This window comes from Acartia tonsa, chromosome 5 (assembly GCF_053477335.1).
Source record: "Acartia tonsa isolate MP-2025a chromosome 5, ASM5347733v1, whole genome shotgun sequence".
Lineage (NCBI taxonomy): Eukaryota > Metazoa > Arthropoda > Copepoda > Calanoida > Acartiidae > Acartia > Acartia tonsa.
The window spans coordinates 35,878,119-35,903,026 of NC_137264.1; the positions used below are offsets into that span (position 1 = coordinate 35,878,119).

At 34.6% G+C, this 24,908-nt stretch overlaps 2 protein-coding genes across 8 annotated transcripts in view; one reads left to right on the plus strand and one right to left on the minus strand.

Annotated features, from left to right (window-relative positions):
- LOC145319365 (uncharacterized) overlaps positions 1-5,491 on the plus strand; it is a 61,398-nt gene extending 55,907 nt beyond the window's left edge. The window contains exons 9-19 of one of the 2 annotated variants that reach the window (XM_080161466.1): positions 1,022-1,165; positions 1,568-1,641; positions 1,950-2,019; positions 2,420-2,496; positions 2,757-2,795; positions 2,944-2,984; positions 3,434-3,606; positions 3,697-3,824; positions 3,907-4,126; positions 4,190-4,333; positions 4,673-5,491. In XM_080161466.1, coding sequence (XP_080017592.1) covers positions 1,022-1,165; positions 1,568-1,641; positions 1,950-2,019; positions 2,420-2,496; positions 2,757-2,795; positions 2,944-2,984; positions 3,434-3,606; positions 3,697-3,824; positions 3,907-4,126; positions 4,190-4,333; positions 4,673-4,843 — 1,281 coding nt within the window. In that variant the 3' untranslated portion in view covers positions 4,844-5,491. The remainder of the gene's footprint in view (positions 1-1,021; positions 1,166-1,567; positions 1,642-1,949; positions 2,020-2,419; positions 2,497-2,756; positions 2,796-2,943; positions 2,985-3,433; positions 3,607-3,696; positions 3,825-3,906; positions 4,127-4,189; positions 4,334-4,672) is intronic. The other variant, XM_080161467.1, reaches the window with a different exon arrangement.
- A 2,407-nt stretch (positions 5,492-7,898) lies between these two features.
- Positions 7,899-22,337, minus strand: LOC145319382 (rhodanese domain-containing protein CG4456-like). Of its 6 annotated transcripts, none has more exons than XM_080161496.1 (8): positions 22,222-22,294; positions 19,840-19,921; positions 19,419-19,461; positions 19,012-19,080; positions 18,553-18,604; positions 8,478-8,585; positions 8,165-8,196; positions 7,899-8,107 (listed from the first exon to the last, which is right to left on the minus strand). In XM_080161496.1, the coding sequence occupies exons 2-8, from the start codon at positions 19,907-19,909 to the stop codon at positions 8,104-8,106; spliced, it is 378 nt and encodes a 125-aa protein (XP_080017622.1). In that variant the 5' UTR covers positions 19,910-19,921; positions 22,222-22,294; the 3' UTR covers positions 7,899-8,103. The 6 variants fall into 6 exon arrangements, with proteins under 6 accessions (XP_080017622.1, XP_080017619.1, XP_080017623.1 ...); XM_080161493.1 differs by lacking the exon at positions 22,222-22,294 and adding an exon at positions 21,777-21,918; XM_080161497.1 differs by lacking the exon at positions 8,165-8,196 and having other exon boundaries at positions 22,222-22,337.
- Positions 22,338-24,908: the final 2,571 nt, after the last annotated feature.

The following is a 24,908-nucleotide window of genomic DNA, read 5'->3' on the forward strand; positions in this document are numbered from 1 at the left end:
TACACTTGCCAATTTAGACTCAGTTCTGTAGCCGTCTGAGCTAAATTATCCGATTACCGTGGCTGCGCACCTAGCGCTACTCCCACACGGTACGGAAAAACGCCATAAACTGGCGCTTTTAGCAGGCTAAATCTGCTTGCCGTAGGCCAGAGGCCTACATAATGCGTTCAAAATGATGGAAAATCGACCTAAAAAGGCCGTCTCGCGGGTCAGTTGGCTTCTCAGTTGGCAGCTGACTGTCCCCTTACTTGCAAAAGGGTCCATTGGCTAGTTTCTGTAGGGCTCGATCTCACAGCTGACACCAAGTTGTGGTAAGCCGAAACGTTTCAGCTCACCGGTTGCGAGTTCGAATCCAACGAGCCCCTAGCCTTGAAGTATTCTACCAAAACAAACTAGCAGGATTTACTCATACAGAAATTATATTTAACTGAATACATTTACAATGGGTGGTTACTATATATATACAAAATAGATTATAACAATAAGTTAGGTTTGAAGGGGGTGTGGGAGACAAGGGCGTAGCCCGCGGCGGTAGACATCTGTGGGGTAAGCTGTAGTAAAAGGGAAGGCACCATCTCCCGGTTGTATGGTTGCCTGAGGGGCGCGGGGTTGCTAAGTGTCCGTGCCCCTCCCCTATTTTAGCCAGTCCAATCTGACCGCTGCGCGACGGGGTCATCTGCGGTCATGAGGTGAATGGTGATATAATAGGATTAGTGCAGAAGGCTTGACTTGATAAGCCACTGCGTAGCAACTCTGTAAACTACCCGTCCGTCTGCTGCCGTATTACCACACAAAATCCAGACATCCTGTTAAGTAATGATTTTAGTTTTGAAACTAATAAGGGGGTAAGTTTTCCTTCCTGTCTGTTGGGCCTGATATTAATAATTATAGTGTCATGGACACAAGCTGATTAACACTCACAATTTAATATGATTGAAAGCTTAGGGAAGTGTTGACAAATGTTGTAGGACTATATAATGATAACTTTAAATTGTTGTTTGAACCATTTTATTTATGACAGGAGTGCAGAACTGTGCAGAAACCGCAGTGTAAGAATATCCCTGAGAAAGAATGTAATACTGTCCACAGAAACGTTTGTAAGACTATTCATGAGGCCAAGTGTGAAAAAGTTCATGACAGAGAATGTGTTACTCTGCCAGAAAAGGTAAATTCCTGCCATTTTTATTAAGGCAAGAATAAGAGTTCAATATATTTAGTCAGCTTCTCAATATTCAAGGATAATACAACATGTTTTTTAAAAGCATGAACTTAATTAAATTTAACATTATTAATTGAACAAGAACAATTATGTTCATAAATCATGAGCAAAGCTGAGAAAATTACATTTTTAAGAGTAAATATAATAGTGTTATATAGATAGAACTAAGACAATAAAGATAAGATAAATTAATTATAAAAAAAAACATGGTAGTATCAACAATTATCACAAGATATTTGAAAACAGTAGTTGAGGTCACACTACGAGTCATGTCCTATTATTCAGATTATAATGTAAAATGCTTTGAGCTTGGCTCTCACAGATACTATTATCCTTGATTTAATTTAGACCTGCGAGTGGGTGACCAAGGAGGAATGCCAGGACGTACCAGAAGAAGAATGCCATGTTGTCTATGATGAAAAGTAAGTTAATCAAGTTTTAAAAATTTTATCCATAAATTTGAGTTTAAAACTTCTTTTAAGCTTTCATAAATAAAAATAAGAAATGTGTAAAACAAATACAGGGACATTCAAATATTACTTTATTAGTGGTTGCGCCCCTAGCATAGCCATCCCAAAATCTTAAAACTAAGAAGCCTAAAACCACTCTCCTAATTTGGAGAATTCAATCAGTTCACTAGTCATCGAAATCTGAAGCTTCAGAAAAAAACATACAACTTTATGTTTTTTGTAGAGTAAATATAGTCCAATTTTACATAATCTTATTTCAGAGTTGAACAGGATTGCAAATCAGTTCCAGAAGAAGTTTGTAAACCTGTCCATAGCCAGCAGTGTGGGGTTCAGGAATTAGTCCTTACTTAAATTAAAACTCCTGGATAATAGGATTTCTAATTATCCTGGCTTCCTCTCCTTTTATTATTGTTTTAGAATGAAAAAAAAATCATTTATATTTTTTGGGAGCTTAAAACCTGCCCAGAACTTGTACAAATAATCTCTGAAAATTGTTTACACCTAAACAACCAGTGATACGATTTAGTTAGGCACAAGCATTCCCTATTGCTGCTAAATTTTTTACATCTTTGCAAGAAATAATTAAATTCTTGAATAGGTCTGAATAAAAAGATAAATACTTATCTAACTTACAAAAATGCAACGTAAGAATAGTATAAAATAGAATTAGTAATCTGATAAAATATTTCCTATTGTAATGAAGTATTTAGCTTTAACAAAGGATCTAAAACAGGTGCAACCAGAATGTACTCATGTACAGAAACCTGTATGTAAGAATGAGTATCTCACTCAGTGCCTTCCCAGCTTGTAAGTTTTCTTTTTTTTGTATGTCCTTAATCCGTTCAATCAGATTTAGTGGCATTCAATAATGGAGTGTCATCGCCATTTGAAATAAATATCAGTTTTACCCCACAAGGCTTTACACACCACAAAGCATGGTATGGTTTTAGATGTAATATTTGTAAAGGCTCATTTTCCAATAGGTAATTAAACATACATGAAGCAAAGTAAGTAAATTTAGGGTGTAAAATTTTAACCTGATTGTTACTAATAGAACTTATTTACAGTAGGTCTAGAGGTTCTTGGTCAAGTCATTGGAAATCCAGGTACAGAAAATAGATACATATTAAGGAAATGAGTAAGCCTGCACTGACAACATTGGTTTAACATCCATCATGCACAATTTGGTATTAATTATATTGGACACTAGGGAAACCTCCAAAAGTAATTTTCTTAATAATATTATTTGTTTAGTGGAGGATATGGTGGCAGATGGAGACGAGAAGCAGAACCAGGTATGAAGGAGCCATTCATAACTTTTCTTAAGAGTTTGTTAGGACCAAGAAAACTAGTGAATCTCTTCCAAACACTGGGTCATAACTAAAGTTGTTAAAAGTGGTTCCTACTGCAGCTATGTCAGGTGCACAACACTAATAGTTAGAGTAGGACGAATGCATTTGCCAAAAACAAGGAAAAATAATTTCAATGCAAAGTTAGACAATGGTCATGCAATCAAAGGGTTAGAAGTCTAAAGGGCATTTGACCATATAATCATGCACAGCAAATAAGCAAAATGATTTGGTTCAGAGATGCACCTAAACAAGATATCATTGCCAATCCTGTCTGCATAGGCTATCTTTATCAAGGAACAAGAACCATATTGCAAAAATGTTCTCTCTAAAGATTTAGAGCTTTAAAAGATCAAACCCACTAACAGGGCAAATAAAATACGATGTTTTATTAGGACGCACTGGACGAGAATATGGAGGACCTGGATGCCACAAAGTTCCTCACAGAGTCTGCAACAGCATAGCTCATCCAGTTTGTAGAAATGTGCCACAACATGTTTGCCATCCTGTTTTGGAACAGAAGTGTGAGACGGTGCCAAAACTTGCCTGCCATAGTAAACCAGTCAAGGTGAATTTGTTGTTGCCAATGATTCAGTAATAAATAATTTTCAAAAAAAATATTGAGAACTAACAACAATCTGAATAATAATTTGTGTAGGTACCTAGGAAAGAGTGTAAATTGGTCAATAAGAAGAAGTGTCATCCAAAGCAGGAAAAGGTTTGTGTGGACAAGCCCAGAGAAAAGTGTGTTCCTGTACTCAAAGATCACTGTGTTCAAATTCCAAGGTACAGGCATTATTTTGAAAATAATTATTATAAACCAAACCTTGTTATACCTCAGGATTTATGACTATGTATCAAATTTTAGGCAACATTGTGAATCAGTTCCAGAAGAATACTGTCACACAGTCAACAAGCAACACTGCGTCAACATTCCAGAACAGGAATGCCATGAGGTACCCAAACAACAGTGTCGCAGTGTTCCCAAGCAGGAATGCAAAAAGGTGCCAGAGCGCAAGTGTCAAAAGGTTCCACAGAAGAAGTGTCACAGTGTCCCAAATCAGAAGTGTCATGCAGTACCTAGACAGGTTAAACATTAAATTAAGATATCTAACAAATTGAATAGTCATGTTACACAATCATTAATTTAGGTATGCCAAACTATACCAGAAGAGGAATGTCATCCTTATCCTGCCCAGCAATGTCATGTTGTGCCAAGAGAAGAGTGTCACACTGTACCAAGAGAATACTGCTTCAATGTACCTAAAGAACACTGCCAAACTGTTCCTAGACAGGTTAAGATTTTCATTGCCTATTAAATTTTTGAGCACTTTTATGCAATTTCACAAATGTGGCGATATAATTCCTGTTAAACATTACTTAAAGATTCTATCCAATAGGATGGATAAAAGTTATATACCTGCCCTACTCCATCCGAGATTAGGCAATAATAAGTATGCTTCTATTAGGAAGGTAGGATTTTGTAAGGATGCTGGTTGTATCTAATCCCTATACATAAGAACACTACAGTCAGCATAACAACTATCAAAGTCCAGGAAGTTTGAGTACTACCACATCAAAATAGCTAGTTTATTAACAATATTACATTTAGATCCAAAACTTTGATATTCTAGGTTTGTGATGATGTACCAGTAGAGCACTGTGTGGAGTATCCTCAGGAAGAATGTACAACAGTACCGAAGGAAGAGTGTGAGGATGTGAAGGATACAAACTGCAGACTAGTTCCTAAGGAGAAGTGTAACCAGAAGTGTGAGCCTGTCTATTGGTGCAAAGTTTGCACATAATGAAGTAAATTAATGAAAAACGTGCCTTCAATTTGTGGCACCAGTTTTGTCTTTCTATTTTTTTTAAAGCAGAAATGCAGCAATTATGGAAACATTTTCTGGTCTAAAGGCTTTTAAAAAAAATTCTAACTGCTGCATGCTAAAATTTGGAGTTATTTTTTTTATTTCTTAATGGTCTCAATAAAAAATCTTGCCATATAACTTTGAATTCTAAGCGAAGAAGCTTGGCTTTCTAAAATTGTAGAATCTTCTGACAGACAAACAACATTGGCATAAAGAACATTTGAAGGGCATTACAACTATTATACAGCTTTTGTCCATTTTACATTAATGAAGGCTATATTAATGTAAGTTATGGCTAAATAAAATTGTTTAAAAAGGTTATTTTTTTTCTCTCATATTTACATTCAGAAGAATAACCTAAGAAAGCTTTTTATGGAAAACTTTAGTTTAATTTTTTTCAATTAGGGTTTCCGGAGATAAAAATATGTAGAATAAAATTTGAAAATTCGTAGCAATTCTTTCTATAAAATTAAACTAATTGCGCCATTTGATATTGTATCTATAAATCTGTTGTACCTCATGAGTATATTTGTATTATTATGATATTTTGAAAGCACACAAATAAATACATAACATTTTGTAAAATTGCTTTTGATATTTGTGCAACTGTATAATCTATAATACAAAGTAGAACGATGCAGGGAGTAAGGGAGGGGACAATGGATCGAATATTCAATTTTTAAGAGTCTCAGACTTTGGGTACTGGCGTAAAGGGAATGCGCACGAATTCAACAGTTTATGACTGACTTTGGGAACTAGCGCATCAATGCCCCGCTAACTAGCTGAGTTAGTTTTGAATATTGCAGACAGAAAAATTTGTTATTGATGGCTGGTTTTAACAAATATTTTTTCCCAAGAAAATGTCATTTCATGTATAGGGTGAGGCGGGGCTAAACCGGTAATTTTTTCGGTTTTTTGAAGAAAAAAAATGGGGTAAATATTAATATTTTCAAATGAAACCAAGACCATTAGAAAGCTTATGCAAAAGACTATAAGGTCCTAAAAGGACATTATCCTAGGACTTTTTAGAAGTTTGTCATAATTGGACTTTACCGAACATTACCCCACAGTGGGGCTAATCCGGTTACATCTTTTCAACCTAAAAAAATCTATAGGGAATATCCACAAAAATTTTCATAAGGATCGGACTATTCCTTCTATGTCAAACATCATTTTTTCTCACAAAAATTTTCTGTAAAAAAAAAATTTAATTTTTTTATAACAAAAAAAACATTTCTATTCACTTTTTGGCCTAATTCTTAAAAAGCCCATATTGAATTTTAGATTTTACCAAAGAAAACCTGAAAATTGATCATAAAAATCAATTTTGAATTTTTTTTTTGACGTTACCGAAAATAGCCCCATGCAAACTATGGTCATTTTTGAAAAAAAATATTAACTCTACATTTGAGCTCTCAACGGATTTGGAAAGAGCGTGCAATTCTTAGTTTATACGATTTATACGGATCAGTTCTAGGTGTTACCAATATTTGTGTAGGTTGACCTTTATACACCTAGGTGAAAAATTATTTGAAAAAAAAAAAATTTTCGTCCGACTTTGAGACCCAAAAAGTACCCTTAAAAGTCATCTCACAAAATTTGCATTCACTTTTTAAAGTAGGCAATTTAATAAGAAACAAATTTGCTTTAGTGTTTCTTTCTGTCATTCGAAAGGAACATGGAGATAAAGGTCATTTTATGAAGGTGGGTCAAAAATTACCGGTTTAGCCCCTTACCGGTCTATGCCCAGCTTGACCCTAGAAACTCTAGTGTGATATTTATGTATTAGAAATCTAAGAACCCCTTGAATTTAGGTAGCAGTTAAAAATATATGAGAAGGGTTGACAAATTTCCAAACAAGATTTTTCTAGTGATTAATTACAGAATGTTTACTACATTGCATTGTGTTGTATTGGTAATTTAATTTTCAAGTAAATGATTTTTTCATAGAAGTAATTTTGTTTTAAATTATATTACCATGATCCCTTTACAATTTTGGTCATATTTGCTGGATAAATCTGGTTTTCATTGCTTTTCAGCGAAAACTCTTAAGTTGAATTAATTGCCCATTGTCCCCTCCCTTACTCCCTGAGAACGATGTCTGTCTGTCCGTTCCTTAAGATTTAGGTAACCACTGAACCGATCGGATTCTACTCTTCAGGGTGAATACCTACTTGTCCTGTGGTGGTTTTAGGCTATTTTCTTGGGGGGTGGGACACCCCCAACCCCCCCAAAAACAAAAAAATCCCCCCCATTTGTTTTTAGATAGAGAAAGTAGCGGGGGCACCTTAGGGGGGGGTACTTAATTTTTTTTTTTTAACAGAAATTAGTGGGGGTACCTTAGTGGGGGTACTTAATTTTTTTTTAATTACCTCTTGGGGCAAAGCTCCTAGGTGCTAGGGGCAAAGACGCTAGTATTGTATAAATGGTGTTAAATTGACTTTAGTCCTCTTTCTCCCTTAAAAGTGATGACTTTCAACAAGTAACAAGTAACAATTTATTAAAGCTGAACTTACTTACAAGGTTGTCTAATCCCTTAAGATCCCTGGCTATCTCTTTTCTTGGGAATGAAGTAAATTTTATTAGGAGAAGGGGTTATATCAAACATGGTTGAACCAATAGGTATATTTAAAGGGAGCATTTAGAGAGATCTTAAGCTTCAGAATGACAGGCGGACAGACATCCTTTTACCTTATATCATAGACTAGCGGCTGCGCCCCTGGCATCTAGGGGCTCTGTATTTCCATAAACTAGCGGTTGCGCCCCTGGCATCTAGGGGCTCTGTATTTCAGAGCTATTAAATGGCAAAAAATGGCCTAAAACCATCCCATGACAAAATCCGGAAATAAAATAGCCTAAAACCATACTGGGACATATATGAAGATGCCTTGAAAAGGAGAAGTAAATCGGTTAAGCGGTTAGTGAGATCCTTCGTTACAGAGAAAAAAAACCTATTACTTTATGTAATAGGATAAAGGATAAATAATGAAAATTGAAATATAAAGCTTTTATTTCATGAAATGAGGACATGTAAATTAATTAAGAATGAGAACATGAGTGAATGTGTTCATGTGAATCAGGAGGTGATAGGAACAGGACGGATGTGCTGGTTCTGTGTAGAATTTTTCATTAATTTAAAAATTCTATTAATTTATTAGATTGTCTCCAGGGGCTGTTTCCTTTCTAATGTTGTTTTTCTACCTGAAATTTAAACATAATTATAAAAAAATAAAAAAAATAAAAATTGTAATGTTTTACCTAGACCAGTATAATTTTTCAGTGAAGGTTGTCTAAAATAAAGAAATAATTGGTCATACTCAAACAAATCCCCAAACTTTTAAGGATAAATTAAACATCCCTTATCCCCTGCATTACCTCTTCTAGTACAGTGTACATTGGTGCAAGTACCATCCCTTGTCCCTTGTATTACCTCTCCTAGTACAGTGTACAAGTACCATCCCTTGTCCCTTGTATTACCTCTCCTAGTACAGTGTACAAGTACCATCCCTTGTCCCTTGTATTACCTCTCCTAGTACAGTGTACAAGTACCATCCCTTGTCCCTTGTATTACCTCTCCTCCCTGTGCTGTCCAATCGTTGTAGCTTCCTTGGTATAGTTGAAGGTTAAAGAAACCAGCATCCTTCAGGGCGTCGATAGCTTTGCTGGCTCTACCACCCATCTGAACAAAGCAAAAATATTTTATTAAAAATTAATCGCAATATCAATAATTTTGTCTCACAATTATATGTATTAACAAAATATTTAAACTAGTGATGGGAATCCGGATCCGGAATCCGAATCCGGAATCCGCCCAATTTTCGGCCTATTTTGGAATCCGAATCCGGATCCGGAATCTGTTTGTGATTCATTGTGTCTACATATTTTAGATGGAGAGTTTATTTAATACCTGAAGTGTCAGGAAGCCCAAAGATTTATTGTGTACCTGAAGTGCCAGGAAGGCCAAAGATATCTGTATTAATGTTTGTAAAAGATCAAGTTATATGACCTGGTGTAGTAACAGGAAGGCCAAGTTTTAACTATGTTTGTTGTAATAAAATATTAATACTTAATTATGTTTATCTATATTTCAGAGAGTAAAAACACTCTTGGGGTTTTTACCTTCTGTTTCTATATTGTTTAATCTTCTTGTTTTATTTTCAGAGAGAGTTTGAAAGTATGTTGTGGCTAGGCCATGTGCAGTGGTATTAGATTCTTATGGTGTTAATGTTAAAAAGGTACTTATGGCGTATTTTACAATGGTAGCAGCTTTGCAACGGTTGTAAAACGGTCTACGGCACATCATAAGTTTTTGATATAAAACACACATGGCATAGTAAAACACATAAAATCATCTCTCTTTTTCTTATTTTTTTGGTAAAAGTAGGAATGCACGAAGGTCAAGCAATTTAATAGATTGAATCTTAGCAAAAATTATCGGTCATAATTAAAGGCGTTTAATAGTGACTTCTTGGAAGTCATGAAGTTCAAGTTTTTTTATAAGCTTTTGGTTATATATAGCGGCTTCTAAAAGGAAATAAAAACTAACAGAACTTAACACTCTTTTTCTGTAAAGCGGAACGGAAAAAGAAAGATCAAAGAGTAAAAGTGCTTTTATTTTATATATAGTTTAAAGGCGTCAAACGTATATAAATATAATAGCTCTAAAAGAAACCAACAAAGTGTTATTGGTTTAGAGAAGAATTTTTATAGCGTAATAAACAATTATTTTCGTAAAGCGAAACGGAAAGAAATGAAGACCAAGGAATAAGTTCTTCTTATAAAGTCTATTAATAGCGTAATAGCAAGCTAGTAACTTTAAGTTACAAAGATCAAAGCGTACAATAGTATAAGTTTAAATTGCGTTTTTTTTAATAAAAATCTAGATAAAAAGAATATAAATTTTCTTCTTCGAAGCGGAACGAGGATAGAAAAAGACCAAATCTATTTCTTTTAACACATAAGCCGGGAAAGTAGTATACTACTAAAGGCAACAAATTTCGCGATAAATGTCGTTTTTAAATGTCGTCTTCTTTGTTAGATAGTAAGGCATTACGTAAGCAAGTTTTTTTTTAAAATTTCTTTTCTAATTAAATTAATTTACTTAAAATTACGTTTTTTTATTTATTTTTTTTTATAAAATCAGTGCATATCCTAAAGTTTTTTTTATTTAAATAATTTTTTTTTTAAAAATTAATTAAGAAGGTAAAAAGATCAAATAAACCCCAAGACAGGGATCTCAGATAAAAATGTCGGACAAGAAAGAGTCAGATAAAACAACAACCCGGAAGGAACCGGAAAAATCGCAAACCGCAAAAATTGAAAATTCGCAAATTGAAGAAAGGGGAGAATATAAATATTATGAAGGGGGAAGAAACAACATAGAAATTCCAAAATTAGATGATTTCAATGATTATGATGATTTTGAAGAGTGTGTGGAGATGTGGTCCGCAACCACGGATCTTCCACTTCACAAACAAGGACCAGCACTATTCATGGAAATACCTATGAACTCATCTAGATTCAATATTGAAGGATTAAGAACCGAAGTCCAACAAAATGTTAGGCTTAAAAATATTACAAATAATCCAAAAGGAGTTACTTTGATAATGGAATACCTTAAAAAGAGACTTCAGAAAGATCCGATCCTACAAGAAATTAAGACTTTACGAGACTTCACAAGATTTGATAGACCACAAGGACAAGACTTTGGAGAGTACATTCTGGAATTTGACAGAAGAATGAAAAAAGTAAAGGAAATGGGCATGGAGTTTACAGACAGCTGTCTGGCTTTCATGCTTCTCATTGCCGGCAGGATTGAAGATAGAGATCTAAAAGTTATTTATGGCACAGTAGAATTCAAAGAAAACAAGGGCAAACTTTACGAAAGAATGAAGACAAAGCTGAAAGAAATGCTAACAAATTCTCTGTCAGAAATCTCTGTCAAAGAAGAAAGTGCTTTTCTGTCAGAAGAAATGTCTGAACAACAGCATGAAGTATTAGTTGCCAAAGGTTGGAAACCCCCAGCAGGGAGAAACTCATATTCAAAAGGTTATAAAAAGACCAAAAACTATGGCAACAATGATCACAAGAAATCAAACGCAGTTTCTGGATCTTTTGGAGGACGAAAAGCAAACCCAATAGGTAAAGACGGAAAGATTATGGAATGCTTAGCATGCAAAAGCATTCTGCACTTGATAGAAAACTGTCAGCATGCTTTTGAGAATCAAGAAAACAAGAACAAGGAGCAAAAGAAGAACATCATCAAGGCAGGAAACAAAAGGTTTCAAAAAGTTTTAATGGTTGAAAAGGGCTCAGATGAGAAAAAGGAAGTCTATTTTGAACTGTCAGACAATGATGATGCAAAAAGTGACAAGAATGAATCTGATAGTGAAAGTGCCTTCTGCGTGAATCTGTATACTGCAGATAAGGATGAATTAAGTAGATTTACATCTGAAACGATCAATCATGGTGCGCTTGACACCTGCTGTACCAGCACGGTCGCAGGTGAGAAATGGATGGATATTTATGTCAATTCTCTGCCAAAGCAAATGAAGGAGAAGCTTCAAGGGCCTCTGCCAAGTAAACGGAACTTCATGTTTGGCAATCAAGGCACTTTAAAATCTAAAGGAAGATACAAATTGCCGGTAAGAATAGGAGGGGAATTGAACATCCTAGAAGTTGACACTATTACCTCGGACATTCCATTACTTATTTCAAAGAGTGACATGAAAAAGTTAGGAATAGCTTTAGATCTAGCAGAAGATAAAGGTTTTATAAAAGGTAAACCTTTAATTCTAGAGACAACATCAGCAGGTCATTACATTGTAGATCTGATTCATGATGATGATGTAATACTATCTGAAGCTCATGTTGTTGATCTTGACAATGCAGACGAGAAAGTGCAACTCAAAACATTGAGGAAGATCCATGCTCAATTCGGGCATCAAAGGAAGAGAGCATTTGTTGATTTGTTAAAAGGAGCAGGAAAATGGAAGGATTCATTTTCAAAAATGATTGATGACATTGTAGATAATTGTGAGGGGTGCCTAATGAGGCGAAGAAACCCTGATAGACCAGTCGTTGCAATGCCTTTGGGCAAAGACTTCAATGAAGCAATTGCTATGGATATAAAGGTATGGGATATGAAAAACAATATCTATATCTTATATATTATGGACACTTTCACACGATTCATTACAGCTACTATAATAAGAAGAAAACAACCAGAAGATGTTGTTAATGCGTTGCTTATGAATTGGGTTCAGATTTTTGGTACACCAGGATTAATACTCACAGACAACGGTGGTGAATTTAAGAATGAAGAGATCAAAGCGCTTGCTGCCAAGTTCAACATAAGGACTGATTGTACCGGTGCCGAAAGTCCTTGGCAAAACGGCATGATGGAAAAAGCACATTACACAGTTGACGTCATGACAAGATCAGTCAAAAGAGACCAGCCGCAAATCAAGTTAGAAGTAGCCCTTGCTTGGGCCTGTACGGCTAAGAATTCAATGAACAATGTCATGGGATTCTCATCTCATCAATTGGTTTTTGGCAGAAACATCAAACTACCTGATATTTTGAATGATCCCCCGGCTACTTGGGATAATGATAACCAAGGAAAGAGTTTCAAGGATATCGTTGACGCAATTTATGCTACCCGAGAAGCTTTTACGAAGAAAGATAAATGTGAAAGGTTGAAAAGAGCATTAAAGAGCAAAATTAGGTGTAATCTAACTGTTTTTCATAGGAATGATGTTGTTTATTTCAAGCGTGAAAATGAAGAGTTTTGGAGAGGTCCTGCTCGTGTAGTATACCAGGATGGAAAGGTACTATCTATAGTACAGAATGGTGTAGGATACAAAGCAAGTGTAAACAGAGTGCTGAAAGTTGGACAAGAATTCAACAAAAATGGGGATGATAACCTAGAAAAAGATGACAATAATAAAATCCAGAAAGAAATTCAGCAACAAAGTGATGAGATTAAAGCAGGACAGCAAGAAATTCAGCAACATGGTGAGGAGATGAAAGCAGGACAGAAAAAGAGACTTTTTGATTATGATAATGATGATCATTATGGAAGAAGATTAAGGAGCAAAGGTAATGGAAACCTTATCAAAGACATCAATGGACATAGTGATGGATCAGGAACTGTATCTGCAGATGTGGAGGAAACCTCAAAAACAGCAAACACAATTGATGAAGCTTCTGATACCCTAGAGTCAATAGAACAGAACAATTCAGATTCATCAAATGAACCAACAATAGAAACATCAAATGAACCAACAAATGCACCACCTATATCAGAAAATGATAAAGATAATAATCAAAAGAAGAGAAAAAGAAAGGTATATCTCAAGGATGAATATGGAAATCTTATTAAAGCAGGAATGCAAGTAGTGAGGAGAGACAGAATTGAGATCAAAGAGAATGGAAAATGGGAGCCAGCAACAGTCATTGATAGAGCAGGAAAACGGAAAGGACCTTATGAAGGATGGTTCAATGTGGAGATGGATAATGGATATGTTTTTAATGAGGATCTCAATAGACGTGAAGTAAGAATACTTGATGATGACTCAGACCCGAAACATACAAGAACAGAGGATGAAGAAGCATTGTGGATTGTAACGCTAGACAATGGCAATACAATAACAGATAATCTCAATAACAGACAGATCAGAATCATGAATGATGCAGATGCTTTAACATGTTGGATTGATGAAGAAGTGTTAGCTGTGATGGTACCGAGGGAGAGAAGGAACTCTCCTGAAGCCATGGAAGCAAAGTTCAAGGAATTAGAGAAACTAAAAGAATTTGATACTTATGAGATAGTTGATGACGTAGGACAGGATAGGATCACCACCACTTGGGTCTTGACAGAAAAAGGGGATGAAGTCAGGGCAAGATTGACAGCTCGTGGTTTCCAAGAGGAAGAAGAATTTCCCAAAGATTCTCCAACCCTTCAGAAACACTCAATGAGAATGATACTTCTGTTAGCAGTATCTTTGAGTTGGATAATAGAGACCACAGATGTAAAATCTGCATTTCTCCAAGGATCACGTTTAGAGAGGATAGTTCATGTGGAACCTCCCAAAGAAGCGAAGATAGCTGATAAAATTTGGAAACTTCTTAAATGTTTATATGGATTAAAAGATGCTTCAAGACAGTGGTATCTAAAAGTCAAGGGAAAGCTTCAAGAATTGGGTTTCAAGAAGTCAAGTCATGATGCAGCTTTGTTTTATCTTGTCAAGGATGGGAGTTTACAAGGATTTATAGGTTTGCATGTGGATGATTTTTTGCATGCTGGTAATACTTTTTTTAATTCAGAAATCATGCCACAGATTCTAAGTCTATTTAAAGTTGGCAAAGCTGAAGTAGGGGAATTTGTGTATACAGGTTTCAGAATGAAACAGACAGCAGAGTGTATCATTCTAGACCAAAAAGACTACGTCAAAGGTATTGATGTTCCTAATCTTGATGCCAAAAGATTACTTAGGAAAGAGGATGAAATGACTCAAGATGAACTAACTATCCTAAGGAAGCTTACAGGTATTTTGAACTGGGCTGTCCGAGCAACAACGCCAGAATTCTCTTTTGATTTAATAGAACAGTCAACTCACTTTAAAGGAGGTAAAGTGAAAGATCTTGCACATGCGCAAAAGACTCTTGCTAAACTTCTACAAGCCAATGCATCTATTAAAATCTCAGCTATTAAAGACCTAGCTAATGCACAGATTTGGCTTTATTGTGATGCTGCATTCAGAAATCTTAACGACAAGACTGACAGTTGTGGAGGTTACATTGTTCTGATAGTAGATACTAAAACAGGTCTGTGTGCCCCCATTGATTGGAAGAGCAACAAGATAAAACGCAAAGTGAACAGCACTTTAGGTGCTGAGACGTTAACTCTGGTATGGGGTCTAGATGCTGCTATTGGAATACGCAAGCAGCTAAAAGAGTTGTCCAATGGAAAGTTTGATTTACCAATAAAGGCAATTACAGACAACAGATCAGCCAGAATAGCCGTATATTCTGAATCAGAAGTGACTGAGAGAGAATTAAGAGCTGACATTGCAATGGTGAAAGAAAAGATTGAACAGGGGATGGTCACTGAAATAAAATGGATCCGTGGGAAACACATGATTGCAGATGTATTAACCAAAAAAGGGGTAGATAAACTGCCAATTTTGCAAATCTTACAAGAAGGTAGGATTAGTGCAGAAGATCTTGCACTAATTAATTAAATTAAAGTTTTTTTTTATCCATATGCCAAAAAGTACGAAATTACAGAAAAATCGCGTCATTTTAGGGCATCTGGGATCACTATATAAATGCCGCAAACTAACAAATTCACAACACACACACGAGCGCATCAAATATGTAAACAAACCGGCATGCGTATCGAATGGAAATAATTTTCTTTCTTACTTAAACAATTTCTTCATTATTAAAAGTTATTTTTTTGCTAATTTAGCGTGTTTTTTTTAGAAGTGACAATTAGAAACACGAAGATTTTTTTTCATTTGTTAAGTTTAATTCTAGAACGGTTTAAGTGTTTAATTTATTTATGATGAAAGTTATTCGTTATAAGAAGTTTTTTTGTCTTTATTTTCCCATACATTTTTTTTTGTATTGGCATATGGAAAGTTCAAGGAATTATTCTTAGCTTGTAAGATTAAAGTATGTTTTGTATATAAATATTTGTTTTGGCACTGCTGCAATTTATACTTTATTATCCCTATTTTATCAAATACCCACAGTCTATTATTATCACTACACATTTAAAATACAGTGATGATTGATTTTTGTTTTGTTTTTATTGCAGAATTTTCAACATGGATAGCGATTTAAATTTAAATATTGAGGAGCATGATATGATTTTTGGAGAAGAAGAGGAACTAGCTGTTTTTGAGGAGGATATCAACCAAGAGCCTTTTACTCCTATTGTAGAGGAGAAAACTCATGACACTCCAGACATAGAAATGACAATTGAACCAGAACCTGTGAAAGGTAACTCAAATGAAATTCCTGTAGCCGTGAATGTCAAGCAAAAAGGTAAGCCATGTTTACAGATAATCGTCTCCAACTTAAACATGCCCCCGAGTGACTGGAATGTGAAGGATCTGGGTATAGAATGGAGAACATTGCACTTGCCATCTATTTTTGATACGACCAAAGAGATTTTGAGGATCATAAGAGACACAATTGTTCCTAAAAAAATAATTGTGAGCATATATCAACGTTATGCAGGAGGATTGGCTCGTGAAGTCATTGAAGGGGAATTACACACAATCTTTGAAGAGAACAGAAAAATTGGAGTTCATCAGTTACAGGTACCTACCATGTATTTTGTCCCGGAACATTGTAATGTTTGGCCGGAGATAGGTGAGCTTAATGTTTTCATAAGGAGAGAAACCCTGCGGGACAACATGGGTCCATTCAATTTGCACAGATTTTTGATGAAACCTTTAGGTAATGGCTACACATTATATTGTAAAGGCCCAATGTGGGAGGAGTACAGAACAAAGGTGGGGCTAGGACGAACTTTATCAGCGGAGGGATTGGCAAAGATCAGAAAATTTACGATTGAACAATTCAAAACTGGTTTTTGTAGCATCAACAGGCCAGCAAGCCGTCAGGGTGTGAGAGAAGTAATCCCGCCGCCGCTACATGTTACACCTGGGTGGAGAACAGATGATTACATGCTTGATATTTTAATCAGTCGCGGTTTAGCCCCTGAGCACTGTAGGGAGCGTCCTGCTTCAGTAAATGAAATAGCTATGAATCAGCTCAGCAGGAGAGGTAGGACACCTGCCGTGAGACTAGTGACCCGACATGATCCAATGATAGTTAGGGTGAGAGCATCTGTGGCACATCGGTTGAATATGGAAGCAGACACTGCAGCTCAAGCAGCATATTCTGGTGCATCTTCAACATCCTCCAGCAGAACTGTATCAAGAGCTTCAACTGATGAAGGGATCAGTTTGCGTACAGAGGACAGAGAAAGAAATTATAATATGATGACTTTAGAGCGTGAAATAGACAACCTTACAGATGACGTAAGCAGGCTAAGGGTTGACAGAGACTATTGGAGAAATAGATGTGAAAGGAAGGAAGACGAAAGTAGAGAGTGGAGGGACAAGGCTGAAGACTATGAGAAGGAAGTATATGATCTGGACAGAGACATTGAGGAAAAGAACAGGATCATAGAAGATTTGGAGAATGATCTTGAAGCGTCTAGGTATGATAACAGAGAACTAGATGACCATGTTGAGCGGCTGAAGGCTGACAAAGATTATCTTAATGATGGCTTCAAGCAAGTAAAAGCTGAGTTGGACAGGATCTCAGAACAATATGATGCTTTGGTTTCTCTGTATGAAGGAGGGAAGAAAAAGAGTCACAAAAAGAAATTGATATAAATGTTTGTGATTCATTGTGTCTACATATTTTAGATGGAGAGTTTATTTAATACCTGAAGTGTCAGGAAGCCCAAAGATTTATTGTGTACCTGAAGTGCCAGGAAGGCCAAAGATATCTGTATTAATGTTTGTAAAAGATCAAGTTATATGACCTGGTGTAGTAACAGGAAGGCCAAGTTTTAACTATGTTTGTTGTAATAAAATATTAATACTTAATTATGTTTATCTATATTTCAGAGAGTAAAAACACTCTTGGGGTTTTTACCTTCTGTTTCTATATTGTTTAATCTTCTTGTTTTATTTTCAGAGAGAGTTTGAAAGTATGTTGTGGCTAGGCCATGTGCAGTGGTATTAGATTCTTATGGTGTTAATGTTAAAAAGGTACTTATGGCGTATTTTACAGAATCCGTTTTTTATAGCGGATTCCGGATTCTAAATTGGTAGGCTAAAATTACCGTCTTTTTTCTTACAACTCCCTCTGTTTGAAGGCAATGATCAAAAAAAAAATTCTACATAACAAATTTTAATAATTACTAATGTGATGTAAATGTTTTAGTTATGCTGGAAGTCAACGCTTCAACCAAGTAACATAGAGATAAATTAACGAAAAAAGCTATTCCTCTGTGATGGACGGCCTTTTAAAATACTGCTAGAATCCGGAATCCGAATCCGGAATCCGCCAAAAATAAGAATCCGGAATCCGCAAGAATCCGTCACTTTTTTTGACGGATTCCTTCAGAATCCGGAATCCGAATCCGGCCCAAAAATTCGACGGATTCCCATCCCTAATTTAAACTTTAGCATTTGTAAAAGATATGAGACTAATTTTGATTGTAGAGTAGCTGCGCTTTTAGATTATATTCGTTGCTACACGTATTATACAAAAGGTTTTAAAGTAGATAATCCAATTTTCTCGTATTCATTCGAATCCGGTAAATAGGAACCGGTTCTCATCCATACGAAAAAACTATGTCTAGCATCGTATTATATCCAGTTTTCTACGAATATAGAAATGTACAATCATAAGATTAAAACCAGTTTTTTTAGCCGGTGCCTCCGGCAACTCGGGGCTAAAAAAACTAGTTTTAATCTTATAATTGTACATTCTATATCCGCGGAAAGCCGTTTATAATACGATACGAGAAATAACTATTATTGCCTACAATAAAATATATCCTGAATGTGAAAGAGCTAAATAAAAAAGCTATGCTTTTAAAAAAGGTTTACCTTGCAATTGGTAATAATAGCAGCATCCTTAGCGGGCTGCTCAAAATTGTACCTAAGTAAAAGAGGAAAATTAAACAAATTCAAATTCAAATTAGGTTTGGTGAGTTCAGCATTCCTAAAAATTTTTATAGGGTGGACGATAAACTGATGTAAATGCCCAAATTGCGATAAACAAAATTATTCCTTTTTTAAATAAAAAAATATTGGTACTAATTTTGGACACTGATAGTATGATCGACCCAATCAAGATTTAATCAAAGTTTTTTTTGGTCAATATAAATTACAGCCCAATGTACCCTCTATCCTAGTGAATTTAACATTGAACTTGTAATTTAATGGACCTAGATTTGAGATAGAGTAAACTCTTTACATTTGATTCTTAATTGACAACAAAGGCATTTTAGCTTATGGCTTTTTGAGTTTATTAAACTATTTATTTCTTGAAGAAAAATGACTTACTTCTCCTTGAATTGTTCGGCTGACATACCAAAAGCATTGCCGATCTCGGGAAGGGGTAGGTTAACAGCGCTGAAAATTATACATTATGATAATACGTAAGTGATCGGTATTTATCTATAATTATTATAATTTATTGTATAAAAAAAGGGAGCGGGAATGACACTTCTAAAAGTTTTCTAACATTTGCAGTAGACACAAAACACAAGTGTCAAATGAAAATGTATTTCAACCTACAATGCCAGGAAATATCTATTTGTGGTTTACGTCCCTAGAGGCCTCTAGCGGAACGTAATCCCTATCCTACCCTGTAAAGAAGAACCATATCGATTCAGCGGTTAACGAGATCCTTCGGTACAAAGAGACAAACATCCTGTTACTTTATCATGAGAATGATGAGAACACTATACCTGGGAATGTGACCAGAAGCGTATTCATCAGGATTACGGACATCTACAAAAATAATTTCCATTAATTTTTAGATATTTATTAGCAGATTCTAGGTATGTAACTTATATATGCTCACAAAAGTCTATTTATTTTATATATGTTAAAATATTTTCTATTTATTACATATTAATAAACTTTAGAGGGAGTTGGACCCCACAATGACCCCAATGCAGTGCAATTTGATTTCTACCCTCTTGATGCAAAGCCTTGAGACTATAATATAAAGTAAGAAGTTTTTTTTTGGCTGAAGCACATGGTCTCGGAAATTGCTACTTAAAATTGGTTGTTTTTTTCAAGGGAGCTTTATAAATATCTTGGGATGGTTTCAGGCTATTTGTTCTGCCCATAGAGGCAAAGTATACAATAAAAGAGCAAAGTTACCCATGATGATGGCAGACTGGTCCTCAGCGGCCTTCCTCACCTCAGCAAATCCAACAACTTCGGACGACATTCTGATTATATTCTAAACAAATATAGAATTTTTATTTAATTTATTTTAGGAATCCTATTTCATGAAAAAGCGAGATATTTTTTTGCCTGGTGTTTTAAATTTTATTAATAATTGAACTGATTGTGTTTTTCTAAAAGCTTATCAAAGTTCCTGGGATGGTTTTTGGCTTTGAAGACAGAGCCCCTAGATGTCAGAGGCTCAGTCGCCTAACCTTAACTCGTAAAGCGTAGCATGATTTTTTTAAATCTAAAAAAAGTCATCTATTTATAAAATGTTTGACGGATCTCATAAACATTTACGTGAAGACAAAAGTTTGTTTGTTTAACCGCAACAAAACATTTGATAATACAAGAATAATGATATCTTACAAAAATGTACTTTTAAAAGGTTAGGTATAAAAAGAACACTTAAACAACTTTTTGAAAAGGGATAGTTGCACGAAGTGCATTTCAGAATGATGATTGCAAGCATAAGTTGAAATAATACTGTCTAACATATGTATATATATTAAACAATTAGGCAGCACTAAAATAGCCGGCATGCTGTTTTTGTGAAAATAAAACATCAATATGAGTTGCATATATCATAAGAAAATGATTTTCAAGTCTTGATATTTATAAAGCTACGTGGTAGAAAATTGATATTCTTTCAAATATATACCCTATAGATGTAATTTAACCCATGGTATAGGAAAAAATATGTAGTTCACTAAATTCAAGTTTTAATGCATTTCGTGCAACTACCCATTTGCATGTGAAATTTTTTAAATGTTAAAAGAAGGTTGAATTTGTGTGTCCACTTTGGGGATGAATAAAAAGATGTTAGGTGCAGTTATGCTTCTATCAAATTTGGTTTAGGTTTTCAAAGTTTAAATTAGAATTATTAGCTTTAAAAAGTTAAGATCAGCAACACTTTAATAGAAAAATAGGAATTGACATTATTAATTCTAAAAATGCAGGAAGGAGGGAGGCATTCGATTGTAAATTAAACTGGTGCCCAAGGCGTTGCAAATTGTTGGATTAAATCTGGTGTGACTTATAATAAATCTTGATTTGATGGTTTAAACTGGCAGAGCCGTAACTTCCTAACTAATTATTCAAAGGGATAATTTTGATTTTCAAAAATGAGGATGTGCGCTGAAGACCACTAAATAAAATGAGACAGTTTTCAGCTAATTCTGCAAAGCTACTCAATATACATATTAGCCAACTAAATCTGTCACATCAAAATAGACTGTTTCTTTTCAATCTATTGACGTATAAAAAAAATCATAGGTGAAAAAGTGCCCCCCCCCCCCCTAAAAAATGATGTTAATAATGGTTAATCAATTACAGGGATAGAGTACATGCAGTTAGTTAACAAAAAACACAATGTCTCAGTAAAGAAATTTTTTTGTTGTAAATTGCAGATAATATTTTTAAAATTTTTGCTTTAATAGGGATATATTGACTGAAAAATTAAAAATATAAATGTATTTTTAATAGTATACATTAGTCTTTCCTAAATAAATCTATATGAAACAAAATATTTTGTAAATTTAGAATTTGCTTTAAAAAAACTTTTAAAAACAAAAATAAAAATATAGGAAACAGACCGAGACCACTTACACAAACTAAAAGTTAGAACTCTAAATTCTAATCTAGATTAGTGTACAAAATATTTTCTCCTACTTTGTACATACAATATTTTATTAGAAAGCAGCAAGTAACCAAATCATTGTTAACTAGGTTTAAATAAATCAACATGTACATTGAATTATTAACTACTGTAGTGTTAGATTTAAATTTTTTAATAAAACTAATTTGTTAATATCATAAGTCAGTGCAAACCCACAAATGTTATCAATGCTATCATACATTTCCCAAACCTGATGAAAATTTCTACATAAAACACCAGTTAATCGTTTAGTTACTGATAACATTTTTAATATTTTCTATTACAATAATAACAAGTATATTAAAATGCAGTTTAACAAAGCTTTAATTACTAACACGAAAAGCCCTCGGGTTCGAATCTCGGCTAAAACTAAAGATGTTAAAATCTTCATCTATTATGTTGAGTCATACACTTAACATATTGGAAAATAAATTGGATTAAAAACAAACTTAACTAAATATCGTGAACAGTAAGGCCTTCCAGGCAAAGATTGTGCAATTAAAGGTTTGTTTGTCCTTAAAAAGTAGGATTAAATAAAGCCAATGATTAAATCTGATCCTAGAGTTGAAATTATCAAATTCCCTTCAAGGATATGATCAGTATGGCTGATTAATACAAAGATAAAATATGAAAGTCAATATAAACGTTGTTATTACCTTTGCTTTGACTTGACTGTCTGTAGTAACTAAGTAAAGTAATGAAACACAACTCACATTATATACCAAATTACTGGGGAGAAAATGATTGACGGGACGGGAGGGAAAGAGAGAGAGTACTATCAGCTGAGTTTTGTTTTCATGTTTGTCACGCAAGAATGAATTATGAACAGGTTTCTCTTATTTCCAGTATAAAGCGCTAAGTTCATCGAGTAAAAGTACCGTTTGACTCCTTATTTGGCCCCTGGAAAACTTTAAATAAAAGTAGAATAAAAAAATTGTATCTTAAATATTTTTGTTTAAAATCACCCATATCATTAAAAATCTTTTAAAAAAAAACAAGTAACAATACAATAAGTGTTTGTCAGTCTGTCTGTACTGAAAGATCTTGCTAACCACTGTTCTCATTTACAGTGTGGCTTCTCTAGTTCCTCTAGGGGCGTAGCCGCTAGTGCCTATTAAACGTTGTACAGAAATTCTCAAACGAATACAATTGAGGAAGCTTGATTAAATCGAAATATCTATAAAACAAAGTAGAATGATGTCTGTCCGTCTTTCTGTCCCTTAAGATCTCGGTAACCACTGAACCGATCGGATTCTACTTTTCAGGGAATATACCTACTGGTCCTGTGGTGGTTTTAGGCTATTTTCTTATGGGGTAGGGCACTCCCAACCCCCCCCCCCCCCAACAAAAAAAATCCCCCCGCAATTTCTTTTTAATTATTTAAATGAAATTATACCTCTTGGGGCAAAGCCTCTAGAGGCTAGGGGCGAAGCCGCTAGTATTTATATACATTTTCTACTGAAGAATTTTGTTCTTGTTTGAGTAATCTAGCTCTATGCCATTGCGATTTTTTTAGGCATATTAGAAGGATAACATTCTAAACATGTTAATATATATTATTTTTTTTTACTTTGACTTGAAAACTTAGATATTTGATTTAAATTTGTCTAAATCATAAAGAGAATATCAGACAGTTAACCTTATGGCAATTAGACATAAGTAGCACATTTTAACAACTATTAATAAAAACATAAGATATTTTTTGTGTCAATTAATAAGTGAAATATACAAATTTGAGAAAGATTACAAACATAAAGGGGGGGGGGGGGGGTTAATGCAACCATCTCGTAATCAGTGAGCAAATGACACTTAGAATTCGAATTTCGATCTGAACTTTTGCAGGAGTAATCCTTGGTAGGTCTATTTTCCCTAAATCGAACAAAAAGTTGGAAAAGTAACGGCTAGCGGCTCAGCCGTTCAGCCGTTTTTTGCCTATTTTCAGGGTAAATCCATCATCAATTACGTAGGAATCGACTTTTTAAAACATATTTTTGGTTTAATTCATGTTAAATGATAGCAATAACCAATTTTAAAACTTCTAGTACCAACAGCTACCGTCTAGAACCGTTTGATAGCGTTTTGGAGTAGAAAAGAGTATTATGTTGAGAGAGGTTTCGTGACTAATTTGCAGTATAAATATAAAAAAATGGCAAAATAGCTGAGCCGCCAGCCGTTAGCCGTTACTTTTCCAACTTTTTGTTCGATTTAGGGAAAATAGACCTACCAAGGATTACTCATGCAAAATTATAGATGGAAATTCGAATTCTAAGTGCCATTTGCTCACTGATTACGAGATGGTTGCATTAACCCCCCCCCCCCCCTTAAAGTAAATTGATTTTATCCTTGATAAACCAGTATTTTCTTGACTTAAAATCTCTAGTTTTACTATTTTTGAACATGAAATCATTAAGATGCACCCTCCATATTCAATATATCAATAAATAATTTTATATCCAAAACTAAAGAGCTAAAAAGCAGGGCTCGGCGGCTTCCCGGCGAATTAAATAATAAAAAGAGAAATTCTAAAAAAATTTGGCTGAAAATACTTAACAAGACACCTTGCATTTGGCTGCTAATTTTATTTATATTTTAGCGGCAAATACGACTGCCTTGGCTACAAATTACACTAACAGCGAGACTTGCTGAACAAGAACCGTTGAATACTGTTGCGGCTGCCAAGCTCAGCTAAAAAGACAAGATTGACAGCATATAAACCAAGCATGTATTAGTAAAATCCAGATTTATCCTTAAATAATTAAATTATGTACTAAAATTAAATATCACTCGAATTAGATCCCAAAATTGGCCTCACGCAATGACATTTATATTGCAATTTATTGCAAAAGGATAGTTAGTTATTTATGAAATCAAAATGTAACATTTTAACATGAAAAGTTCAGTTAGAACCAGACACGGCTATTGAATAAATTATGACAGTCAGAAAACTAGCCTCCATTCTTGATTAAAAGTGCTAGTACATTTTTTTAAGTTCAATAGGGAAATTTCCATACATCTCAACAGCTTTAAATATTTGTTCAGAACAATCATACTATGAAAGAGAAATATGGCAGTCCGTCTGCCCTCTGCTAAGACATCTGGACCAATTGAGATTTCCATCTACAAGGGGAAAGTTAGTTCAACCATTCCCATGAGAATTGATCCCTGAACAAATATTACACCAGCCTTCTATAGTAAATATTGTTCAGAAAGCTGCGCTTTAAAATAGTTGAAAGAATACGTACAATTTGCCTAGCAACTAAAATAATATTTGAAGCGTAAAATAACTCTCGCAACTACACATTGAGAAATTTACTCCTAGTAAAGCTTCACTTTATTTTCAATT